The sequence below is a fragment of the Sceloporus undulatus genome, chromosome 11 (assembly GCF_019175285.1).
Source record: "Sceloporus undulatus isolate JIND9_A2432 ecotype Alabama chromosome 11, SceUnd_v1.1, whole genome shotgun sequence".
NCBI lineage: Eukaryota > Metazoa > Chordata > Lepidosauria > Squamata > Phrynosomatidae > Sceloporus > Sceloporus undulatus.
Window position 1 is genome coordinate 4,196,984 of NC_056532.1, and position 19,799 is coordinate 4,216,782.

The following is a 19,799-nucleotide window of genomic DNA, read 5'->3' on the forward strand; positions in this document are numbered from 1 at the left end:
TCCTTGGCGTTGTTTGGTCTTCTTTCCAGACCAATGGGACTTGTTTTCTGCAGAGAGTTAAGCAGATCAGGCCCTAACACTCCAAAGAGTTGAGATACACCATTTGTTGTTGTGTGCCTTCAAGTCATTTTTGACTTACGGCAGCCCTAAGACGAACCTATCCTGGGTTGTTCTTGGCAAGATTTGTTCAGAGGCGGTTTGCCATGGCTTTCCCCTGAGGCTGAGAGAGTGTGACTCCTTGTCCAAAGTCTCCCAATGGGTTTACACGGCCGAGCCGGGATTTGAACCCAGAGTCCAATGCGCAAACAGTGGCACCATTCGGGGTCACACTTGTATTTTTCCAGACAGGAGTGTGCAAAGGCTTTTCGGTGGCCTCACCTGACACAATCTCCCCAAGCGCACAAGTTTGTGAAATGCATCCCAGGCACATTCCTTTTCGGTGTCCAGCTGTTTGCTTTTGTCAGGCGTGGAATTTTCCTCTCTGTCTCCAAAGGCTTTGGTTTTTGTTATCAGATCAGCTCCGGGAAAGAGGAAAAGTCAACCTGAAATGCAGCGCTGGATGGACAAATAAATGGGTCCCCGAAACAAACCGGGGCTGAACTCTCCCTGGAAGCAAAGGTGACTCAGTAGAAACCGCTGTACTTGGAGACAAAAGGGTTCACTAGAAGAAAGATGATCATGCTTAGTAAGGTGTTGTGATTGTTGTGTGTGTGCCTTCAAGTTGTTACGGACTTATGGAACAGTGACCCTATAATGCAGACTTTGTTCAGAGGAGGTTCGTCATTGCTGTCCTCTGAGGCTGAGAGAGTGTGGTCACTGTGTCATAGCCAAACAGGGATTCGAAACCCTGGTCTCCAGAGCTGTAGTCTAACGCACAAGCCACTACACACCACGCTGTGCCTCCCAAGTTGCACATGGCCCTATAAATGTAATGGGATTTAAGCGACACTGAAGGTGCGAAACACCCAGTATAATGGAGTATCACAAGTCTGGATGCAAACACAGTGTGTAGATGTGACCAGCTGCACATCGACAAACGGCAACCAGAAATTGTCTCCAGAGAGGGTCAACGCAGCCAGTGTGTGATACTGCATACAACAACGACAACCCGTAGTAACGCATGCGCAGGTATGTGTAGCCAGAGAACCTAAATGGTAACTTTCCTAACATTGAAAACGGTAGAGGAAAGTGGCTCCCGGCCAACTCTTGGCCCCTCTGTTTTGTGGGGTGTGTGGTTGTGTGTCAACATGGGCTTTTCATAGGGTTTCCTTACGCCAGGAAGACTCAGAGGTGGTTTGGCCAGTTCCTTCCTTCCAGAAATAGAGCCTATGGGTTTCCCATCCAAGGGCCAACTAGGGCTGACCCTGCTTAGCTTCCCAGATCAGACTTGTGTGCATGCATGCCTTCAAGTCACCCCCGGACTTAGGGCAAGCCCATACGTTTCCTGGGCATTCCTTGGTCCAGGAATCCTCAGAGGTCTATTCCTTCCTCTGAAGGAGGGCACTTTGGTCTCACATCCATTCATTAACCAGGGCTGGCCCTGCTTAGCTTCCAAGATCAGACTTGAGTCTGTGCTCTTCGAGCCACCTTTGATCCCAAGGCTTCCCAGAGGTGGCCAGTTCCTCCCTCTGAAACACAGCCTCCAGCCCCACTGGCCTCCCACCCAAAGGCTCCCCAAGGCTGGCCCTGCTTAGCTTCCATGCCCAAGCCACTCCTGAACCCAGGCACCTTTGGGGGACCTTTCGCTATGGCTGCAAGCATGCATGGCATGGAACACCAAAACACAGCAACCTTTGAAGGATGTAAAAGTGAAGCCAAGGGGAGAAGGCCTTGCAATCCAGGGGAGGATGGGATTGCCACTGCTGGGGATGCTGGGCCTCATGATCCCCATCCTCCAGGGAAGAAAGGAAAGCCCTCAACCCTGTGTCCCTCCTCCCTCTTTCAGTGCCAAGTCCAAGGTGTCTCCTCCTCTTCCTCCAGTCTTTTCCCTCTAAAGCCCAATCAGGAGAGGAGAAGGGCTCCCTGAGAGCTCCACCCCTCCAAATTAGCATGCATTTGCATAAAGGAGCACACCCCTTTCTCCTCCCTCCCTCCCTCCCTTTGCTTTTGCAAAGCAAAAAAGTGCAGAGCTTGCAAGGAAGATGTGGCTCCTGGCCAGACTCCTGAGGAGCCCTTGGAGGTGACAGAGAGGGACACAGGGACCCTGGCCACGATCCTGGCGCTTGCCTTCGGGGCACCCCTCCTCAGGACCCGCCTCGGGCTGTGAGTGCCAATCCGGGGACACATTGGGGGCTGGGAGGGGGTTGCTTTGGCTCTAAGGATCATTCTGGACTGCAAATCCCAGAATCCTCCCAGCTGGCAGGGGCTGATCTGTGTCCCTGACTCTGGAGGGAGGGTGGTTTGCAAAAGCAGGGCTCTCTTTTTGTTGGGTTGCATCTCCCAGCATCCTCCAGCCCTCTTGGGAGAACTGCAGAAACACTCTTGTTGAGTGGTTTGCTTCTTTGGGTTGCATTGTGGCTCATCTTTCTGGATTGCAAATCCCAGAGTCCTCCGGCTGGCAGGGGTTGATCTGTCACTGAGTTTGAAGGGAGGGTGGTTTGCAAAAACATGGCTCTCTTTTTTTATTGAGTTGCACCTCCCAGCATCCTCCAGCCATCTTAGGAAGATTGCAGAAACTTTTGTGTTCCTTTGGACTACCTTGTGTCTAATCCTTCTGGACTGCAAATCCCAGAATCCCCCATCTGACAGTGGCTCACCTGTCACCGAGTTTGAAAGGGAGGGTGGCTTGCAAACACATTGCACTTTTGACTAAGATTGCATCTCCCAGCATTCTGCGACCAACTTTGGAGAATTGCAGCATCATTTAGGGACTACAAATCCCAGAATCCTCCAGGAGTTGACAGGTTGTTGAGTTTGAAGGGGTTGAGTTTGAAAAAACATGGCTCTTTTTGGGGGGGACAGCATCTCCCATCATCCTCCAGCCAGTCTAGGAGAATTGCAAAAACAGTGTTTAGTTTGGACTGCGGATCCCATTCTTGGCTATTCTTTCCAGCCAAAGAGAGAGAAAGAGATGGGCTGGGGGATTCTGGGAGATGTAGTCCAAAGAAGCAACAGGCTTGCAGTCCCCTCCAAAAAAGCAATACAAATCCTTGCCGTTTGGGGCGAAAAAGGCAATATATAAATGCAATGCATCATCCTTTGGTCATCGTCCGAAACCTGGATTGTTTTTCTCCCAATCCTCTGGCTGTTTGTGGGGATTGTGGGAGTTGCAGTCCGGTTTTCACCAAGCTGATTCCAAGTCCCTTTCCAATCTCTGGATTTGAGGTCCTACAAATGGAACGATTCCTTCCGCCGTCGGTTCTTTTGCTTTGCTTCGACTCTTGTGTTTTGATTTTTGGGGTCAGATGCAGACGCAAACCCGGTTTGTTTCGGAGGACAAGAGAACCGAAAGGATGGGATCCTGACCTGGGAAACCATTATAATAACAAGCCTAACCTATTCTGCTTTTTATATGGGTTTTCCTTTTTGGAAAGGAAAGGATGCGAATCAGAGAGACCCCAAAAACAAAGCAGCTTGGCCTTCCTTCTAAGAACCCAAAAGCCATAAAGCGAACCCCGTTTCGTGAATTCAACCCAGTTTTTAAAAGCAAGAAGGAAAGGGGAAATGTGCTCATTCTGCTCCCAAGCAGGTATTATATAAACCCCTGGTTGTTATGACGGTTGGCGCTGCAATGTGCGCAGAAAATCCCCCTCCGGCTCTGTTGCAAAGCGCATGATGTAACTCACAGGGTGCGATTGCAGCACACTCCTTGCATGTGTTTTGGTGACTCTGTTTGAGTTCCAGGCGTTCCGGCACCGAGGTCAGCGTCCTGGGTTCGAGAAAGGGCACCGAAAGGGGGAGAAAAAACACCGCTTTGGCCCAAAGGCAACACTCGGCGGCGGCTGTTTTTGGGTGCCGCCGAGTCTTTCTGACATATGGCACCCATAAAGCGAGCGAACTTGTCATAGGGTTTTCTTGGCAAGGTTTGTTCAGAGGGGGTTTGTCATGGCCTTCCCCTGAGGCTTTATGGGTTTCATGGGAATCGACTTTTGATGCTCAAACCGCTGTGCCATGCTGCTTGCATCCCTCCGTTTCGAGGGTTTGGGAAGCAGTGCGTTTAAATTACACTTTGTTTGTTTGCAGAGTTGCAAGATTGCAACATGGGCACATTTTGGGATGCAACGGATAGAGCCATGGAATCCTAGAGTTGGAAGAGACCGCAAGGGCCATCCAGTCCAACCCCATTCTGCCATGCAGGAAATCCAGATCCAAGCATCTCCGACAGGTGCATTGCTGGTGGCAGGAGTAACTTTTCCTAGTTAACGTTCAAAAGCTACTATATATATATATATATATATATAGTCTTTATTTTATTAAGTCAGATAAAACAACACATATAAATGCATAACATAACATAAAAACAACAGCAACGCACACCCCAATCTTCACACAATCTAGATATATTGATCCACATCTGCCACACAAAACCCAAACAACATTAAACTACATCTAACTAAAAATTGGACTATGTAAAGCCACACTTTCTAAGCCTCAGAGGAAGGCAAAGGCAAACCCCACCGAACAAATCTTGCCAAGTAAACGCCATGATATGAAGTCGAGGGCTTTCATGGCCGGCATCCATAGATTTTTGTGGGGTTTTCGTGCGATGGGGTTTGAATGTTGGACTGTGATCCTGGAGACCAGGTTTCGAATCCTGGCTCGGCCATGCAAACCCATTGGGTGACCAAGGGAGATGTAGTTGGCCACAATGTGTAGTATATAGTGTAGTATTACCATCTTAACTTTAAGCACGCAAGGAAGGCACAAGGAGGAGGGAGAAGGAAGGAATTTCCGAGGGGTGTTCTTAGAACAAGCCATCGGGACGGAATCGGTTCAGGATAGGCTGCCCAAGCCACCATCTGAAGAAGAACTTAGCAACGCAACAAGATGGGGAGCTGCCTTTCTACTCGGTCCGTCCACTTTGTGTGTCGCTTAAGGCAGGGATCGAACCCAGGACCTTCTGCGCAGGAACATGGGAAGCTGCTGTTATCCTGAGACACGGCCTTTGTCTGGGTTGCATCTGCACTGCAAAAATCATAATGCAGTTTGACACCGCTGTAGCTTTCACAGCTCCGTGCTATTTGTGTTCTGGGATTTGGATTTTGGTGAGCGATTTGGCTTTCTCTATCTACAAATCCTAGGAGACCCATTGCGCTGAGCCGTGGCAGTTAAAGTGGTTCCAAACTGGGATTATTTCTGCGGTGTGGATGCTGCCCAAGTGCAATATTGGAAGCTGTAGCCAGGTTGGCAAAATGTCATTTTTCGCCACCTTGCGACATAGGAAGGCCCCTGTCGCAACCCATCATCCTTGGGCTGCAGCGGGGACATGATATCATGGTTCTGGAAGCCAGCAGTGACGCAGATTCCTATCCCCCGTGGCCTTTTTCCAAATTGGATAGGAAAGTCGGACCCAGGTTGCGCACTCCACCTTCCCAAAAAGCCTGGGAAACAAAATGCCAGCTGGGCCTCATGCAGAGACCTGGCCTGATGGCCATGCTCCCTTGCGTAAGGAGTGGCATCAGGGCCCATGACATCCCATGGCTCCATGCCATCCTGGGATGCGCAGTCTGTGGTGGCACCAGGGCTCTTTGACAGAGGAGGCGAAGCATCTCGCCAAACGACAAATCACAGGATCCCATAGCATGGCACAGTGGCAGTTAATATGGTACCAAATGGCATTCATTTGGCAGTGTAGATGCAACCCAAGCAAGTGAAAAGCATGCCTTTCTCCATAACCATAGTCAGCCCTGCAGGAACTATTAGGCCATTTCGTTCAAAGGATTCAGGGGCAGAATCACCAGGTGTTTAAAACAGCAAATGGGATTCTCTCCCCGATACAGGATTTATGTGTGTAGCGTCCCTTCCTGGCTTTTGCTACAAGGCTACCAACGGAAGAAATGCCAAACAACCTTTAGCAACAGACCCAAAACTACGTTTTAAAGATGTGGAAAGCAATGTTCTTCCAAAACAGATCTTTAGAAAAAGCCCACACGTTTATAAGCCGGTCTCAGGACTCATTTGATAAAGGCCAAAGACCAGATTGTATCGTCGCCGTTAATATTTTAACAGATGCCTTTGGAATGGATTTGGATGTTTTAGAGATGGCCTAATGGCATTTTCGTACCTTTTGTACTTGCGTTGTGTCGGTTTCAATTTTGAAAGCTGCCTAATGGTCCCAGTTGGTGGGAAGGGATGGTATTGAGTAAGATATTAATTGGATGGACGGATGCATGCATTCTGGCATTTTGGAAACTGTAGTTTTGTGGGACGTTTAACCTTCCCTGGCAGGCAGCTCTAGGCCCACAATGGATTATGAATCCCATCAGTCCGTAGCATGGAGCCATGGCCATTAAAGTGGTGTCCAAGTATCCCAAGCCAGGGAAACAGTTCCAGGAAGGGTTAAGCCAGCAAGCCGGCCAACCTTGACTCGTTGCCCATTTCGCCGTTGGCCCCCAAAGACAGCAAATCAGGATTTGCTTTCCTCCCCACCTCCTGCCGCCCACCTTGGCTTCAAAAGCAACCATCCCACCGGTTGCAACTCCTTTACACTGAGCGGTCAGTCGCTTGACCATCGTGCCTCCTTCCTTAAGATGGCTCAGATCTGGGTGCAGCAAAGCGGAGACCCTCAAGGGGACCTCATTGTCCTCTCCCACCACAGGAAGGTGCCCAAGAGGATGGCTTCCCTGATGGAGCTGAAGGAGATCTTCCACAACGCAGATGCCGTCTGCTTTGACGTGGACAGCACCGTCATCCGGGAAGAAGGCATCGACGAGCTGGCCAAGTTCTGCGGGGTTGGAGACGCCGTGGCGGAAATGTACGTATCCTGCGTCGACGGGTTTGGTTTGCGCGGGGAGAGATTGGGTTGGACTGCTGGACGTGGTCATCTGGGTGGCCAGATTTGGGCCACTTTGGGCCACCTTGACTCTTTCTTCAGGACTCCCCTGCCTCTCTTGGCAATTTCGGTACATGGATGTACATCATCCAATTTTGCCACTGCTACCAAAGACAACTTGAAGTGTATTCATTTACAATACATTTCAAGTTGTCTTTGGTAGCAGTGGCAAAATTGGATGATGTACATCCATGTACCGAAATTTACAGCTATTAAATAACCTTCAAGGCACCAGATCCCATCTGATCTTGGAATCTAAGCAAGGCCAGCCCTGTTCAGAGCTTGGATGAGAGACCACCAGGTGCTGTGGACAGCATTTCAGAGGAAGGAACTGGCCAAACTGCCTCTTTGCTTATGAAACCCTATGAAATGCATGGGGTCACCATAAGCCAAGAGGCACATTGAAGGCACAGACACACATAAGATCTGCCTTTTCCCCAAATGCTGCAGGATGAAACTTTCAGCGCATGAGAAAAGGTGCCTTTTTTGGACTGTCAGTCTCAGAATTGGGGGATTCTGGGATTAGCAGTCCAAAAAGAAGAAGCTTCCTCAAGGCCAAAACCCTATGAAATTCATGGGGTCTCCATAAACCAACAGACATCTTGCTCCAGTTTTCCTTCACCATCTTCTCAATGCAGAAGTAAAGAAAAGGGTGGGAATGGGATTGTTTTCCCAATGGGGACTAAGCGGATCCCCTATTAATGTGGGTCTTTCTGATTTGCGATCCAGGACCCGGCGAGCGATGGGGGGCACGGTCACCTTCAAGGCAGCGCTCACGGCCCGGCTGGGGCTGATCCGGCCTTCCTATGAACAAGTCCAGAAACTAATCTCAGAGCATCCCCCCCAACTGACCCCCGGAATACGGTAAGGCCACTTCTCACGTTCCCAAAACACGGAGGCCGGTCCCACTGCTTTCGTTCACATCAGGAAGGATTTCCAAGCTAGTTAAGGCTTCTGGGAAATGAAGTCCCAAACACCTGGAGGACCCACGTTTGGGAACCACTAGTCCTGGTAAAAAGCCAAGGAAACACCTGAAGAGCTACATGTTTGCTAACCGTTGCAAAGTAATGCAATGGAAGGGGGATGTTGTTGCTGTTGTTGTTTTAAAGTAAAGGTCCAGCTAAGGCCTTTTCTTAGTTCTCCGCACCCCAGATCAGACGTACCCCGTCCTATAAGCCCTGCCTCTGGTTTCCAAAGTACGCTGACCAAGAGACACATGAAAAAGTCCCATTTGGAGGTAAAGATGTCCTTCCCTTCCGTCTTCTTCCTCCCAGGGAGCTGGTCAACAGGTTGCACCAGCGAGGCGTCCAGGTCTTCTTAATCTCCGGAGGGTTCCAGAGCATCGTCGAACACGTCGCGTCGCAGCTCAACATCCCCACGGCCAACGTCTTTGCCAACCGGTTGAAGTTTTACTTTAACGGTAAGCCAGGACCCGGGTTCGAATCCTGTCAGGGGAACTGTAACAAGGATAAAAGTCCCCTGTGTTGTTGTTGTCGGTGTGTGCCTTCAAGTCATTTCCGACTTATGGCGACACTAAAGCGAACCTATTGTGGGGTTTTCTTGGCAAGGTTTGTCCAAAGGAAGTTTGCCATTGCCTTCAAAGGGGGAACAGAATGATTATGGAGACATCGTAAAGGGATGTTTGGGGGAATTTGGAGGGGCAGTAGGAACCCCAAACAGCCTTGTGACTTCCTCTCTGTGGCCTCCATCTTAGGAGAATATGCCGGGTTCGATGAGACGCAGCCGACAGCCGAGTCTGGAGGGAAAGGACAAGTGATCAGCTACTTGAAGGAGCAGTTTCAGTTCAAGAAGGTGGTCATGATCGGGGACGGGGCGACGGATATGGAGGCCTGCCCTCCTGCGGTAAGTGCTCTTTTCCTGGTCTCTGGCTTTTGCACCACTTGAGGGAAAGATTTGGGGATTCTGGGAATGGAAGACCAAAACAGGTGGAAGACCAAATTTTGGGAATCACTGCTCTGAGTCATAATGGATGTTAGCTGCCATCATCCACATCCTGCATGGCCAATGGTAAGGGATGATGGGGACTGAAGTCTGAATCTTTGAACAGCCAACATGCTTCACCCGTTGGGTTAAGCGGAGCAGAAGCCGGTCAAATAAGAGAACAGTCGTAGCTCAAGAAAATCCGTTTCCATAGGGCTTCCTTGAGAAGGAAAGATGACATTGGTGTTCCTGGTTAATGATTGAGGATTGGTTAATGATTGGGGTGTTTTTCGCCCTGAGATCTGCCAGGAGCCGATGGGTCAGCGAGGGCATCCGAAGGAGCAAACTCCTCCTGGGAAGCCGTCTCTTTGCTTTGCGCAGGCATTTTGCAGCCAAGAATAAAAATGTTTTATCGCAAGAGATAAAAGTTGGCAGTCCGCATCTGGGTTGCAAGTGGGTTTATGTTGAGCCGGGAGAAGGGTGAGATTCGTTCTCGTCTCTCTGCTCACAAGGATGGCTGGCACCATCTCCTGGCCACAAGCAGCCGGTCCAGGGCTTGTTGTTGTTATGGGATTTGGAGCTGTCAGAGCGCTCCAGGGCCAGAACCAACTACAAATCCCAGCATTCCACAGCATTGAGCCTTGGCACTTGAAATGGGATCAAACTGGACTCATAACAGATTCGGCTGAGGTGGGATCCAGCTTCTCCTTTGATGGGAAATGGAAAAACAACCACCAACCTCTGTCTGTTTCCTCTCTCTCTCAGGACTGTTTTATCGGCTTTGGTGGCAACGTGGTGCGCAAGCAAGTCAAGGAGAAAGCCAAGTGGTACATCACCCATTTCGACGAGCTGCTGAAAGAACTGGAAGAACGATGAATTGAAAAGCAAAAAACAGAAACCTAGGTTTATTTTATTAACCCTTTTAGCATAGGTAGACCTATCTTTATGCAATTAAACAAGTTCTTATTGTTATTTGCAAACGGAGGCATTTGGGATTTCTTTCCCCCCCTTTCCATTACGGCTGCTGGGGATTTCAATGGGGTTTGATGTGTTCCCAAGCGAGGACATACCTTCACTTGACAACCTGGACATCGACAGGTGTATCCACACTGGAGGATTAAAGCAGTTTGACATCACTTTAACTGCCATGACTTTAATCCTACAGGATCCTGGGATTTGTAGTTTGGCGAGGCACCAAACACACGCTTCCAAGGGTTATAGAGTGCAGAAACGGACTAAGAAAACAGAAGTACACAAAGAGATGCTGTAACACCTTTGAAACCGATTGAGCGAAAGACGTCGTAGGATCAGCTTTCGTAGACTTGGCCTACTTCCTCAGACGCTGCAACTTCTTTAGCTCACAAAGTCTACTAAGGAAGTAGTCTGAGTTTACAAATCCTCACACTAAAACTACCTTTTGCTCCGTTAGTCTCAAAGGTGCTACGAGATCCTTTTACGGACTGATTTTCCAAACTCACTTGGCAAATGTCTCTGACTTCTACCCCCAAAGTAGGCAAGTATTTTCTCCCCCTGAGTTAAGAAGACAGCAAGGAGATTGATAACAGTTTCCCCTAGTCTGTATCAAATTATTCTTCCCATCTTTGCCCAGCTTCACATACTGCAAAGTCAGTGCAACGAGCATCACACCAAAGACACGAATGCAAATGGTCCCTGCCACCGGAAAGCTGTGGAAATTTGGCCACAGTGCTAACAAGGACTGCAAAACCCATCTGCCTCATTGCATTCGCAGATAGCCTTTACAACTAGTCAGAAAGGCTTCCTCACTGACATATCCGCTAAAACCTATGCAACAATATCTAATGCAAAGTGACACTATACAGAATGTAAGATATAATAAGATATAAGATATGATACAAGATATAATATTGAAGGATTTATTTCCCCTTAGAGGTCGAGTGCTTCATTTTTGATTCCTCCTGATCTCAGAGCCCAGAAAGGAAATCCAAAGGATAAATCTCTCTTGCCAGATTCAAGCCTCCTTTGCAGAAACAATGGGGCTATTGTACATGGCCAAAGAATTGCTGCTCCTGCCGGATTTAGGTTAAAAGGGAGGGAAGAAAGAGGGTCTTTCTCCCCCTGTTTTCGTTTTGCAAGGGATGAAGTCCCACAGTTGAAGCTTGGCCAGACTTAACTAAAGCACACAACTGAATCTTGGCCTCCAAACTTGTAATTTTAATTTGTTTGGTGCGTCCAGTTCTGGGCACCACAATTCAAAAAGGATGCTGAGAAACTGGAGCCATGTGTCCAAAGGAGGGCGACTAAAATGGTGACAGGTCTGGAAACCATGAAGCCCTATGAGGAATGACTCAGGGAGCTGGGGATGTTTAGCCTGGAGAAGAGAAGGTTAAGAGGTGATATGATAGCCCTGTTTAAGTATTTGAAGGGGTGTCATATTGAGGAGGGAGCAAGATTGTTTTCTGCTGCTCCAGAGAACAGGACCCGGAACAATGGATGCAAGCTCCAGGAAAAGAGATTCCAGCTCAACATTAGCAGGAACCTCCTGAGAGTAAGGGCTGTTTGACAGTGGAACAAACTCCTTCCTTGGAGTGCAGCGGTCTCCTTGTTTGGAGGTCTTTAAACAGAGGCTGGATGGCCATCTGTCAATGGGGATGCTTTGACTGAGAGTTCCTGCATGGCAGAATGGGGCTGGACTGGATCAGGGCCCTTGCGGTCTCTTCAGGGTCATGCAATGTAACCGACTAATAGTTGAGAGAAAGGGACGTAAGAGCATAGGCAGAGTTCTGAAGAGCAGAAGCAGAGTTTAAAATGCCATATATTTAAAAAAAGCCATGAAACTGTCACAAGAGTGAGGTTCGCTAACAGATCAGGTCCGGTTTTGCATCTGGATTTGAACCCAGCCTGATCCAGAGGAGCAAAGGATGCCAAGACTCTATAGGCTGGTCTACATATCAGTCGATCATGCAAGTTCGCTGCAGATTTTGACGCATTCGTATGATGGTTTCATATGATAAAAGCCATATTTCCAAGAAAACCAGGACCAAACTTGTATGCAGAGACAATAAATGGGTGCAGAATATAGTGGTGAATGGTTTCCCATGTCAGTGGATGGTGAATCCAGGGTTGGGCTAGCTTTAAACCAGCTCTCTGAGGCTCTCAGGCTATTGAGGAATAGGGTTTAAGACCCTGGAGGCCAGCATTAAAGCCTGGAGGAAAACCTGGACTCGCAGCCCCAGCGACATGGGAGCCAATGGAGACCATAGTAATAATGCCATATTTTCAACACGGTGATACGGGAGGCTGTATCATGATATACAGGGTTGACAGTCAGTAGCTCTTCATAATTGTGGGTTTTCCCTAAATATACGGTGCAACTGGTGATCCTCCTTTTATGGTCACGTCCTACGTTTCAACCTACTGTCCAGGAAGGGATTCCAAAACGTCCTCCATTTTGAGAGCATGGCGACTAATGCTGCGTTTGCTGTTCCAAGTTTAGGGTTGCCATAATTCTCTGCTATAAACCGGGATGAAATGTAGGACAAAATTTAGACCAAAATTTAGTCCTCCATTTTTCTTAAACGTCCTACATTTTGGGCCAAATTTTATCCTATATTTTGTCCTATATTTTGGTCTAAATTTTGTCCTACATTTTGTCCTGGTTTATAGTAGAGAATTATGGCAACTCTAGTTCCAAGAAACAGCGCAGAGTGAACCGTATGAAACGAATATATATATATATTCTATTATTAGTGTTTTTGTAGCACTGTAAAAATGTTGGACGTTCAAGAAAAAATTGCAGGACGTCCCCAAACCAAAGCTAAAAAAGGCTCATAGAAACAGAAGCTTCTCAGGGCAAGAGTCTAATTCCTCTGGCATGAAACCTTGGGGAAGTTACTTTTTTGGACTACAACTCCCAGAATCCCTGGTCCAAAAAAGTAACTTTCCCAAGTCCCTGTGGCGTCTAAGGGCGTCGAGCCACACGAACAGACAACGGAAAAGTCGTTTAAAAGTAAGTGAATGGCGCGAATTGTTGTTTTAAAAATTAAAAATGTAAACAAAAACTACTCGAGGCCGCCTCAGGCCAGGACTAGGCCTCGCCGCCATATTGCCTAGCAACGGTTTTTTTAACCGCCGTACGGATTCTCAAAGGGTCCACTCTGAGGAAAGTGCGAGAACTGTTTCGTTTGGACCAATGGGAAACGGAGGCGGGTCTACGCTCGGCCAATAGGCGTCGGGAAGCCCGCGGAGGCTTCCAGATTAGGGGCGTGGTCAGTGACGTAGGAGGAGGCCCCAGCCTCTGTTCAGTCTGGGCATGCGCGCAGTGGCCGTTCATTCTGCGCGATGGCGGTGAAGGCGCTCAACCCGAAGGCGGAGGTGGCGAGGGCCCAGGCGGCGCTGGCCGTCAACATCAGCGCGGCGCGGGGGCTGCAGGACGTGCTCCGGACCAACCTGGGGCCGAAGGGGACCATGAAGATGTGAGGCCAAGGGACGGGGAGGGAAAAAGGGGACCAGGAAGGCAGGAGGGCGTGGCCAACACTGGCCCCGCCCACCCGCGTGGCGATCGGGGGCGCATGCGCAGAGTGGGTTCTTTCAGGGCAGTGGTCTCCAAGCCTTTAAGGGCTTTTAGACTTCAACTCCCAGAAGCCTCAGCCCTGTTGGCCAATAGCCTAGTACTCTGGGAGATGAAGTCCAAGATCTCTTAAAAGTCACAGTGAGACTTTTTTTTTTTTTGGACTTCATCTCCCAGAAGGCTCAGCCACGTTGGCCAATAGTCTGGGATGCTGGGAGATTGAGTCCAAAATCTCTAAAAGAGGGGCACATTTTGGGTGCCAAGCAGGGTCAGCCCTGGTTATGTCTTGGGTGGGATGCTGGGGCTGTGCTTGAGAGGATGGAACCGGCAGAATGGCCCTCAGGGCATTAAAGTCCTATTTAACGCACCAGATCCCATTGGATCTTGAGTGCTAAGTTGGGTCAGCCATGGCGACCCTTGGAGGGGAGACCGTGAGGGAATCCCAAGCACTGGAGGCACTGTTTCAGGAAGGAAGGAACTGGTAAAACCACCTAAGAAAAGCCTGGGAAGAATTAATGGGGTCGCCACAAAGACCCTAAAGATGGTGCCTGATCTTGGGAGCTAAGCAAGGTTGGTCTTGGTTAGCCCTTGGAGGGGAGGCCACCAACAGAACCCAAGAGCCGGAGGCCCTGTTTCAGAGCAAAACCACCTCTGAATGTTCCTGGCCTGTGACAAAACGTCCTTTGGGTTGGCATGCGTCAATGGGCGACTTGAAGCCACAGACACGTTCTTCATCCTCTTACAATATGGCTACCCGTGCTCCTTGGCGCAAACCTTCTCATTTTCCATTGAGGAAGGCCCAGCTCTTGATGGCTCTTCTCTCTATCTTCTTCTCTCACAGGCTTGTCTCTGGCGCCGGAGATATCAAGCTGACGAAAGACGGCAACGTTTTGCTTCATGAGATGGTGAGTCCTTTCCCTCCATCTATGGAGCACATCAAAAATGTGCCGCAGCGGCGCAACTGGTGTGGCTGTTGGTAAGGAAGCCCAGGGTTGAGAAAAATGACACTAGGCTCTTGGTCCCCGCAGCAAATCCAGCACCCGACGGCCTCCTTGATCGCCAAAGTGGCGACCGCGCAGGACGACGTCACCGGCGACGGGACCACGTCCAATGTCCTCATCATCGGAGAGCTCCTCAAACAGGCCGACCTCTACATTTCGGAGGTATGTGGCAGCGTCCCTTTTTTCCTCCCGAGCTTCAACGTGCGGTTTTCCTTTGTTGAGAAGAGTAACCCAAGAGTAACCTCATAGTGCATCGCTGTTGGCCATGTTTAAACGCAACCAGTGGAGTTGTGGTATAAGGATATATAGCTTATCAGGATTGTGGCTCATTCTTCTCGCACGTTTGCCACAGAGTCGGGTTTCAAGCCATTTCATTTTCTTTGCGCTCTTGACGGGCGGCAGATGCATGAAAAGCATGGAACTGTCCAGAAACGGTCCGCACAGCAAACACCCAAGCGAGCTCCGTAGCTCCCTTGGCATGACCCTGTGCTAGAGTAAACTGTGCTTTACCCTCTGCATTGGAAGGAACCTCTTTCCTTTTATATGTATTCAAAAGGACAGTACATGTTTCGAGCTCGTGTGTATGCGCCATACATTGTTTGCCTCCAGGTTCTCTCTAGATAACACTCTGCTTTTCCCTGTTGTTAAATGTTTCAGGGCTGGGAATGAGGCGAGGGTGGGATCATTTGTAAATAACCTGTGTCGATCCTCAGGGTTTGCACCCTCGCATAGTTACGGAAGGGTTCGAAGCCGCCAAAGAGAAAGCCCTCCAGGTCCTGGAGCAAGTCAAAGTCACGAAGGAGATGGACAGGGAGACCCTCCTCGATGTGGCCAGGACCTCTCTCCGCACGAAGGTCCATGCTGAGCTTGCCGATATCTTAACCGAGGTGAGCGCGCATCCTCTTGTTTTATGTTTAGTAAACGATGTAGACAGCTAAATAAATGGATAACTGGAGGTAGGGAGGGTATTGTTGGGTATTTGGAATTGTCTTTGATAGGGTTGCTCTCTTTCTCTTTCAAGGCTGTGGTAGACTCCATCCTGGCAATTAGGAAACCCAACGAACCGATCGACCTGTACATGGTTGAAATAATGGAGATGAAGCACAAATCTGAAACAGACACAACGTAGGTCTATCGCCAGTCTGGGGAGCTGCGTGGGGCTGGGGCCATATCTCCCACAGTTGCCCAAAGACCTCTTGATCCCCTCTGGGGTCCCTCAGAATGACACCCATGATGTGCCATTCTTTGGCCACTTTGAGAGCTCAACCTCTAGATTGAAATATGGTTACACATGAGATGTTTGTGGTTTGTGGGCATGGACGAATTCTGCATTGGCCTTGGCAATGGCTAATGGAGTCAGACACCATGCAAGAAAAAGGCCTCTGTCTTGTGCATTCCCAAGTGGCGTGTGGCGTGGAAGGCGGCACACTCATGTCAGAAGCAGATACATGGCTCTAATTTTCACCCTATAGCAGGGAGTCAAGTGGGTGAGAGATGGATGTCTCTGCATGTGGGACGGGCAGCTTAAAGCGAGGGCATGAACACTGATCTGGAATGTAACTTCTTTAAAAGGCTGATCAGAGGACTCGTCTTGGATCATGGCGCTCGTCATCCGGACATGAAGAAGAGAGTTGAAGATGCTTACATCTTGACTTGCAACGTGTCGCTAGAGTATGAAAAAACGTATGTATCTGATGGCGCTTGTAGCCCTGGTTGGGAGCTCACAGTGAGCTAGTGCCAAGTAAACTTAATCACAGACGAAGTTGGAGCCAGAAGGTGGTGTCACCTTCCAATCTGTCTAAATGGCTACCTCTGATATTCCTGGCCCAAGCTTGTGCTGCTTTCTATATGTTGTTGGCGCAGTTTGTTCATGCCGACAGCCCTAGGAAATGTGACGCGTTTTCTGTTTTCAGAGAGGTGAATTCCGGCTTCTTCTACAAGAGTGCAGAAGAAAGAGAGAAGCTGGTGAAGGCAGAAAGGAAGTTCATTGAAGACCGAGTGAAGAAAATTGTGCATCTGAAAAACACCGTAGTTGGCGATTCGAAAAAAGGTTTCGTTGTGATTAACCAAAAGGTGAGGCTCTGGGCTTGGAGTGGGTTGAGGCAGTGCTTTAATACAACCAGTTGTGATGTGCTGACTTTGTTGGAGATACACAACTTTGCTCTTTAAGTTTTTTTATTAATCTGAGGACTACACCGCTTTGATTTTCTCCTCTGTCTGTGTTTCAGGGCATTGACCCTTTCTCGCTGGATGCCCTTGCCAAAGAAGGGATCATAGCCCTGCGCAGAGCAAAGCGAAGGAACATGGAGAGGTCAGTTCCTGGAAAGGTGAAGGCCATGCTTGAGGCTTAGAAGTCCAGCTCTTTGTACACCAATGTGCGCGGTGGTGCTATGATTTTAATGGACTCGGATGTGCCCTAAAGCCTTTCCTTTCCCCTCTTCTCCTAGGTTGACCCTTGCTTGTGGGGGCATTGCGATGAATTCAGTGGATGACCTCTCGGTTGACTGTCTGGGGCATGCCGGCCTTGTCTATGAGTACACACTGGTGCGTGTAACCTTCCAGTTTCATGTTTTTGCTCGGGTTTTGGTTTAAGTGGCAGAGGTTTCCTGGCTTTACAGAAATGCTGTGGTATCATTGCCCATTGAGTGTGAAATGGCTTGTGCTTTCCTATGGCTCTCCAGGTTCTAATGAACTGGCATTCCCATCATGCGTCACCACTAGGCAAACTGAAGGAAGGTTTAGCCAGACTCATGAGGGCTTGGTTGTAGTTCCTCCTCTTATGGTGATGCTACATGCTCTTCCAAGCAGAGTCCAGGACAACCCCCCCCAAACCCTCAGGCATTTGGGGGGAAACGTTTGGAGGTTATTTGCCCTTAAGGTGTGGGAGGTGGGCTTCTCCAAGGCCTCCTGAAGGTCTGATACAGGCCCTGTTTCCCTTAGTTGTCCTCCCCTGTTCAAGAAGCATATCCTGAATGCACTGGATAACTCATCGCTCATTCTTTTTGCATAGGGCGAAGAGAAGTTCACCTTCATTGAGAATTGTGACAACCCTCGCTCTGTGACCCTGTTGATCAAGGGCCCAAATAAGCACACCTTGACCCAGATCAAGGACGCGATCAGAGACGGGCTGCGGGCGGTCAAAAATGCCATTGAGGACGGTGAGTTGGAAGCCCTTGGTAACATTTTCTCTGTCCCAAGGCAGCCAGTCAAAAGGGATGCGTAGGTTTGCGCTTCCTGACATGTTCTTTGGTGAGAACTGGACTCTCGCCCACCTCCAAATAGAACATAAGGCTGTGACAATAGGACTGCAGTGTCTCAGGCTCCTATCAGTTAAAGATCCTCTGGGGGTTCCTTTCTTCTTCATTATGCGCTTGCTGTGGCACTCATTGTCTGCTTATTCATGCAAGTGTCCTGTTGCAGGATGCGTGGTCCCAGGTGCTGGTGCCCTGGAGGTGGCCATAGCTGATGCCCTGGTGAAGCATAAGCCAACCGTCAAAGGACGGGCCCAACTGGGGGTTCAGGCGTTCGCAGATGCTCTCCTGATTATTCCTAAGGTAGGAAACACATTTGGCAAGAAATGTTTGGTTGGTCAATTCTCCTCCCTTTTGGTATCCTAGCTGCTGTCATGTCAGCAATTCAAAGGCTCTCCCAGTTGTGAAGGGTAGGAGGCGATGAAGCTGGCAGGGCACATGAGAGCGACTTCAGATTTAAAAGAGGTGCCTGGAAGATGAACTACCTTGAATGTTGGCAATTCAGTGGAGGAATTCATACTTTCTGACCCTCGCAGGTGCTTGCCCAGAACTCTGGCTACGATCCCCAAGAGACGCTGGTGAAAGTTCAGACCGAACATGCAGCATCGGGGCAGCTTGTTGGTGTGGACTTAAACTCTGGTAAGGTTGAAGGTTTGCACAAGCGCAGTAAGTTCACAAATGAAAGTCATGAGTAGGGTTGGAAGTCACTCTTTTTAAAATGGCGACACCAGAGAATGGGTTCTGAAGACAACTCCATCTGAACCAAAAGAAAATAGCAATGTTCAGACATTCTTGGTAGAAATGGCCATGGAGATGGTGATTTTTGTTTAAGGAGATGCAAAACTTTTAACCGTATCCATATACAAATGCAGAGTGATGCTTCATATGTATGCAAGAGTGTGCCAAAGGTGAGCCTGCCAATGCATTTTCTCTTGCGTTTTCCAGGTGAACCCATGATGGCGGCCGCAGCGGGCGTGTGGGACAACTACAATGTCAAAAAACAGTTGCTTCATTCAAGGTGAACACTTAATACCCGCCTTTTAGCCTCTCAAGACTTAGAAACTGTGCTTCTCAAAGTGGAATGTCAGGAAGTGATGTTCCCCATTTTGAGAAGGGCTGCAAAGGAAAATGGAGTCATTGAGGGGGAGCACGGGACTCTGGTATACTTGTGGGGGGTGTGCGGAAGTGTTGTTGAGTGTTTCCATGCCTGTGAAGCTTTCGGCATGGTTTGGGGACCAAAAAATTGCCCCAAAATCACACCACAATTTTTGCAGCCTGAATGTAGTACACTTTTGTAAACACAATGTAGGATTGCGGTGGACTGTTTTTCTCCCTGGGTCTGTAGATTAATGTCTGAGGCTTGGGTTTTCTGGGGTGAGGTTTTCTTCCACAGTATGAAGGGTGGAAAAGGACCCATTTAAAAGAAATATGGTGCTCCAAACTTTGAGAAGCAAAGTTTGGGGTAGCTCTGTTTAAGCCTCCTGGATCAACACTGACTCCTTCCGTTCCCTGTTTCTCTCCAGCACGGTCATTGCCAGCAACATCCTCTTGGTGGACGAAATCATGCGCGCCGGGATGTCCTCTCTCAAAGGTTGACCTGGAGAACAGCTCCACCTGGCCCCTGCGTCTTTGGGAAGGCCCCAGTTCACAGCCTTCCCTTTTTGCTCCCATTGTCCTTAAGTTGAGTTTTGAGAGCAGCCAGAGACGTTGCTCTCCCCGCTTCAGGGAATTTGGCCGCTCGCAGATGGCAGCGTCCAGCCTCTGCGGCTTTGGATAACCTATTTATTTCTTGATGCGCACTGAATTGATAACATCGAAAGTCACTTTTCTTTATACCCAATAAAAACAGTTCCTTGCTCTCAGCTTTAGACTTTGGCGTGGTCCTTTCGCGACATCAGTGTTGAATGTGTCCAATTTGGTGGTGTATGCGCCCTGACCTTTTTCTTTCTCAATCTCAAAGGGGCCGTGTGTGTTGTGTGTCTTCAAGTTGTTTCTGACTTATGGCAAACCTATCCTGGGGTTTTCTTGGCCTCATTTGTTCAGAGGAGGTTTACCATTGCCTTCCC

General features: G+C 49.0%; 2 protein-coding genes and 1 non-coding gene across 3 annotated transcripts; all 3 read left to right on the top strand.

The window, feature by feature from the left end:
- Positions 1-6,631: 6,631 nt before the first annotated feature.
- PSPH (phosphoserine phosphatase) lies at positions 6,632-9,912 on the top strand. The gene is made up of 5 exons (XM_042442323.1): positions 6,632-6,913; positions 7,721-7,855; positions 8,266-8,411; positions 8,706-8,854; positions 9,698-9,912. The coding sequence occupies exons 1-5, from the start codon at positions 6,690-6,692 to the stop codon at positions 9,806-9,808; spliced, it is 765 nt and encodes a 254-aa protein (XP_042298257.1). The 5' UTR covers positions 6,632-6,689; the 3' UTR covers positions 9,809-9,912.
- Positions 9,913-13,149: 3,237 nt separating this feature from the next.
- Positions 13,150-19,595, top strand: CCT6A (chaperonin containing TCP1 subunit 6A). The gene is made up of 14 exons (XM_042442728.1): positions 13,150-13,386; positions 14,323-14,386; positions 14,510-14,644; positions 15,196-15,369; positions 15,504-15,607; positions 16,055-16,165; positions 16,396-16,555; positions 16,711-16,793; positions 16,930-17,026; positions 17,493-17,640; positions 17,903-18,036; positions 18,270-18,372; positions 18,679-18,751; positions 19,257-19,595. Exons 1-14 carry the CDS (start codon positions 13,253-13,255, stop codon positions 19,327-19,329), a joined length of 1,593 nt encoding a protein of 530 aa, XP_042298662.1. The 5' UTR covers positions 13,150-13,252; the 3' UTR covers positions 19,330-19,595.
- On the top strand, positions 14,919-15,050 carry LOC121917174. The gene has a single exon (XR_006100977.1). It is a non-coding gene; the product is annotated as a small nucleolar RNA SNORA22 (small nucleolar RNA).
- Positions 19,596-19,799: the final 204 nt, after the last annotated feature.

What these genes read in the sequence shown, in the direction of transcription:
- PSPH (XM_042442323.1), top strand. Translation starts at nt 6,690, where the DNA reads ATGGCTCAGATCTGGGTGCAGCAAAGCGGAGACCCTCAAGGGGACCTC. An exon ending in CAACTGACCCCCGGAATACG is followed by an intron (nt 7,856 to 8,265) that starts GTAAGGCCACTT and finishes TCTTCCTCCCAG; the next exon opens with GGAGCTGGTCAACAGGTTGC. An exon ending in TGGAGGCCTGCCCTCCTGCG is followed by an intron (nt 8,855 to 9,697) that starts GTAAGTGCTCTT and finishes TCTCTCTCTCAG; the next exon opens with GACTGTTTTATCGGCTTTGG.
- CCT6A (XM_042442728.1), top strand. Translation starts at nt 13,253, where the DNA reads ATGGCGGTGAAGGCGCTCAACCCGAAGGCGGAGGTGGCGAGGGCCCAG. An exon ending in ACGTTTTGCTTCATGAGATG is followed by an intron (nt 14,387 to 14,509) that starts GTGAGTCCTTTC and finishes TGGTCCCCGCAG; the next exon opens with CAAATCCAGCACCCGACGGC. An exon ending in TGGTGTGGACTTAAACTCTG is followed by an intron (nt 18,373 to 18,678) that starts GTAAGGTTGAAG and finishes TGCGTTTTCCAG; the next exon opens with GTGAACCCATGATGGCGGCC.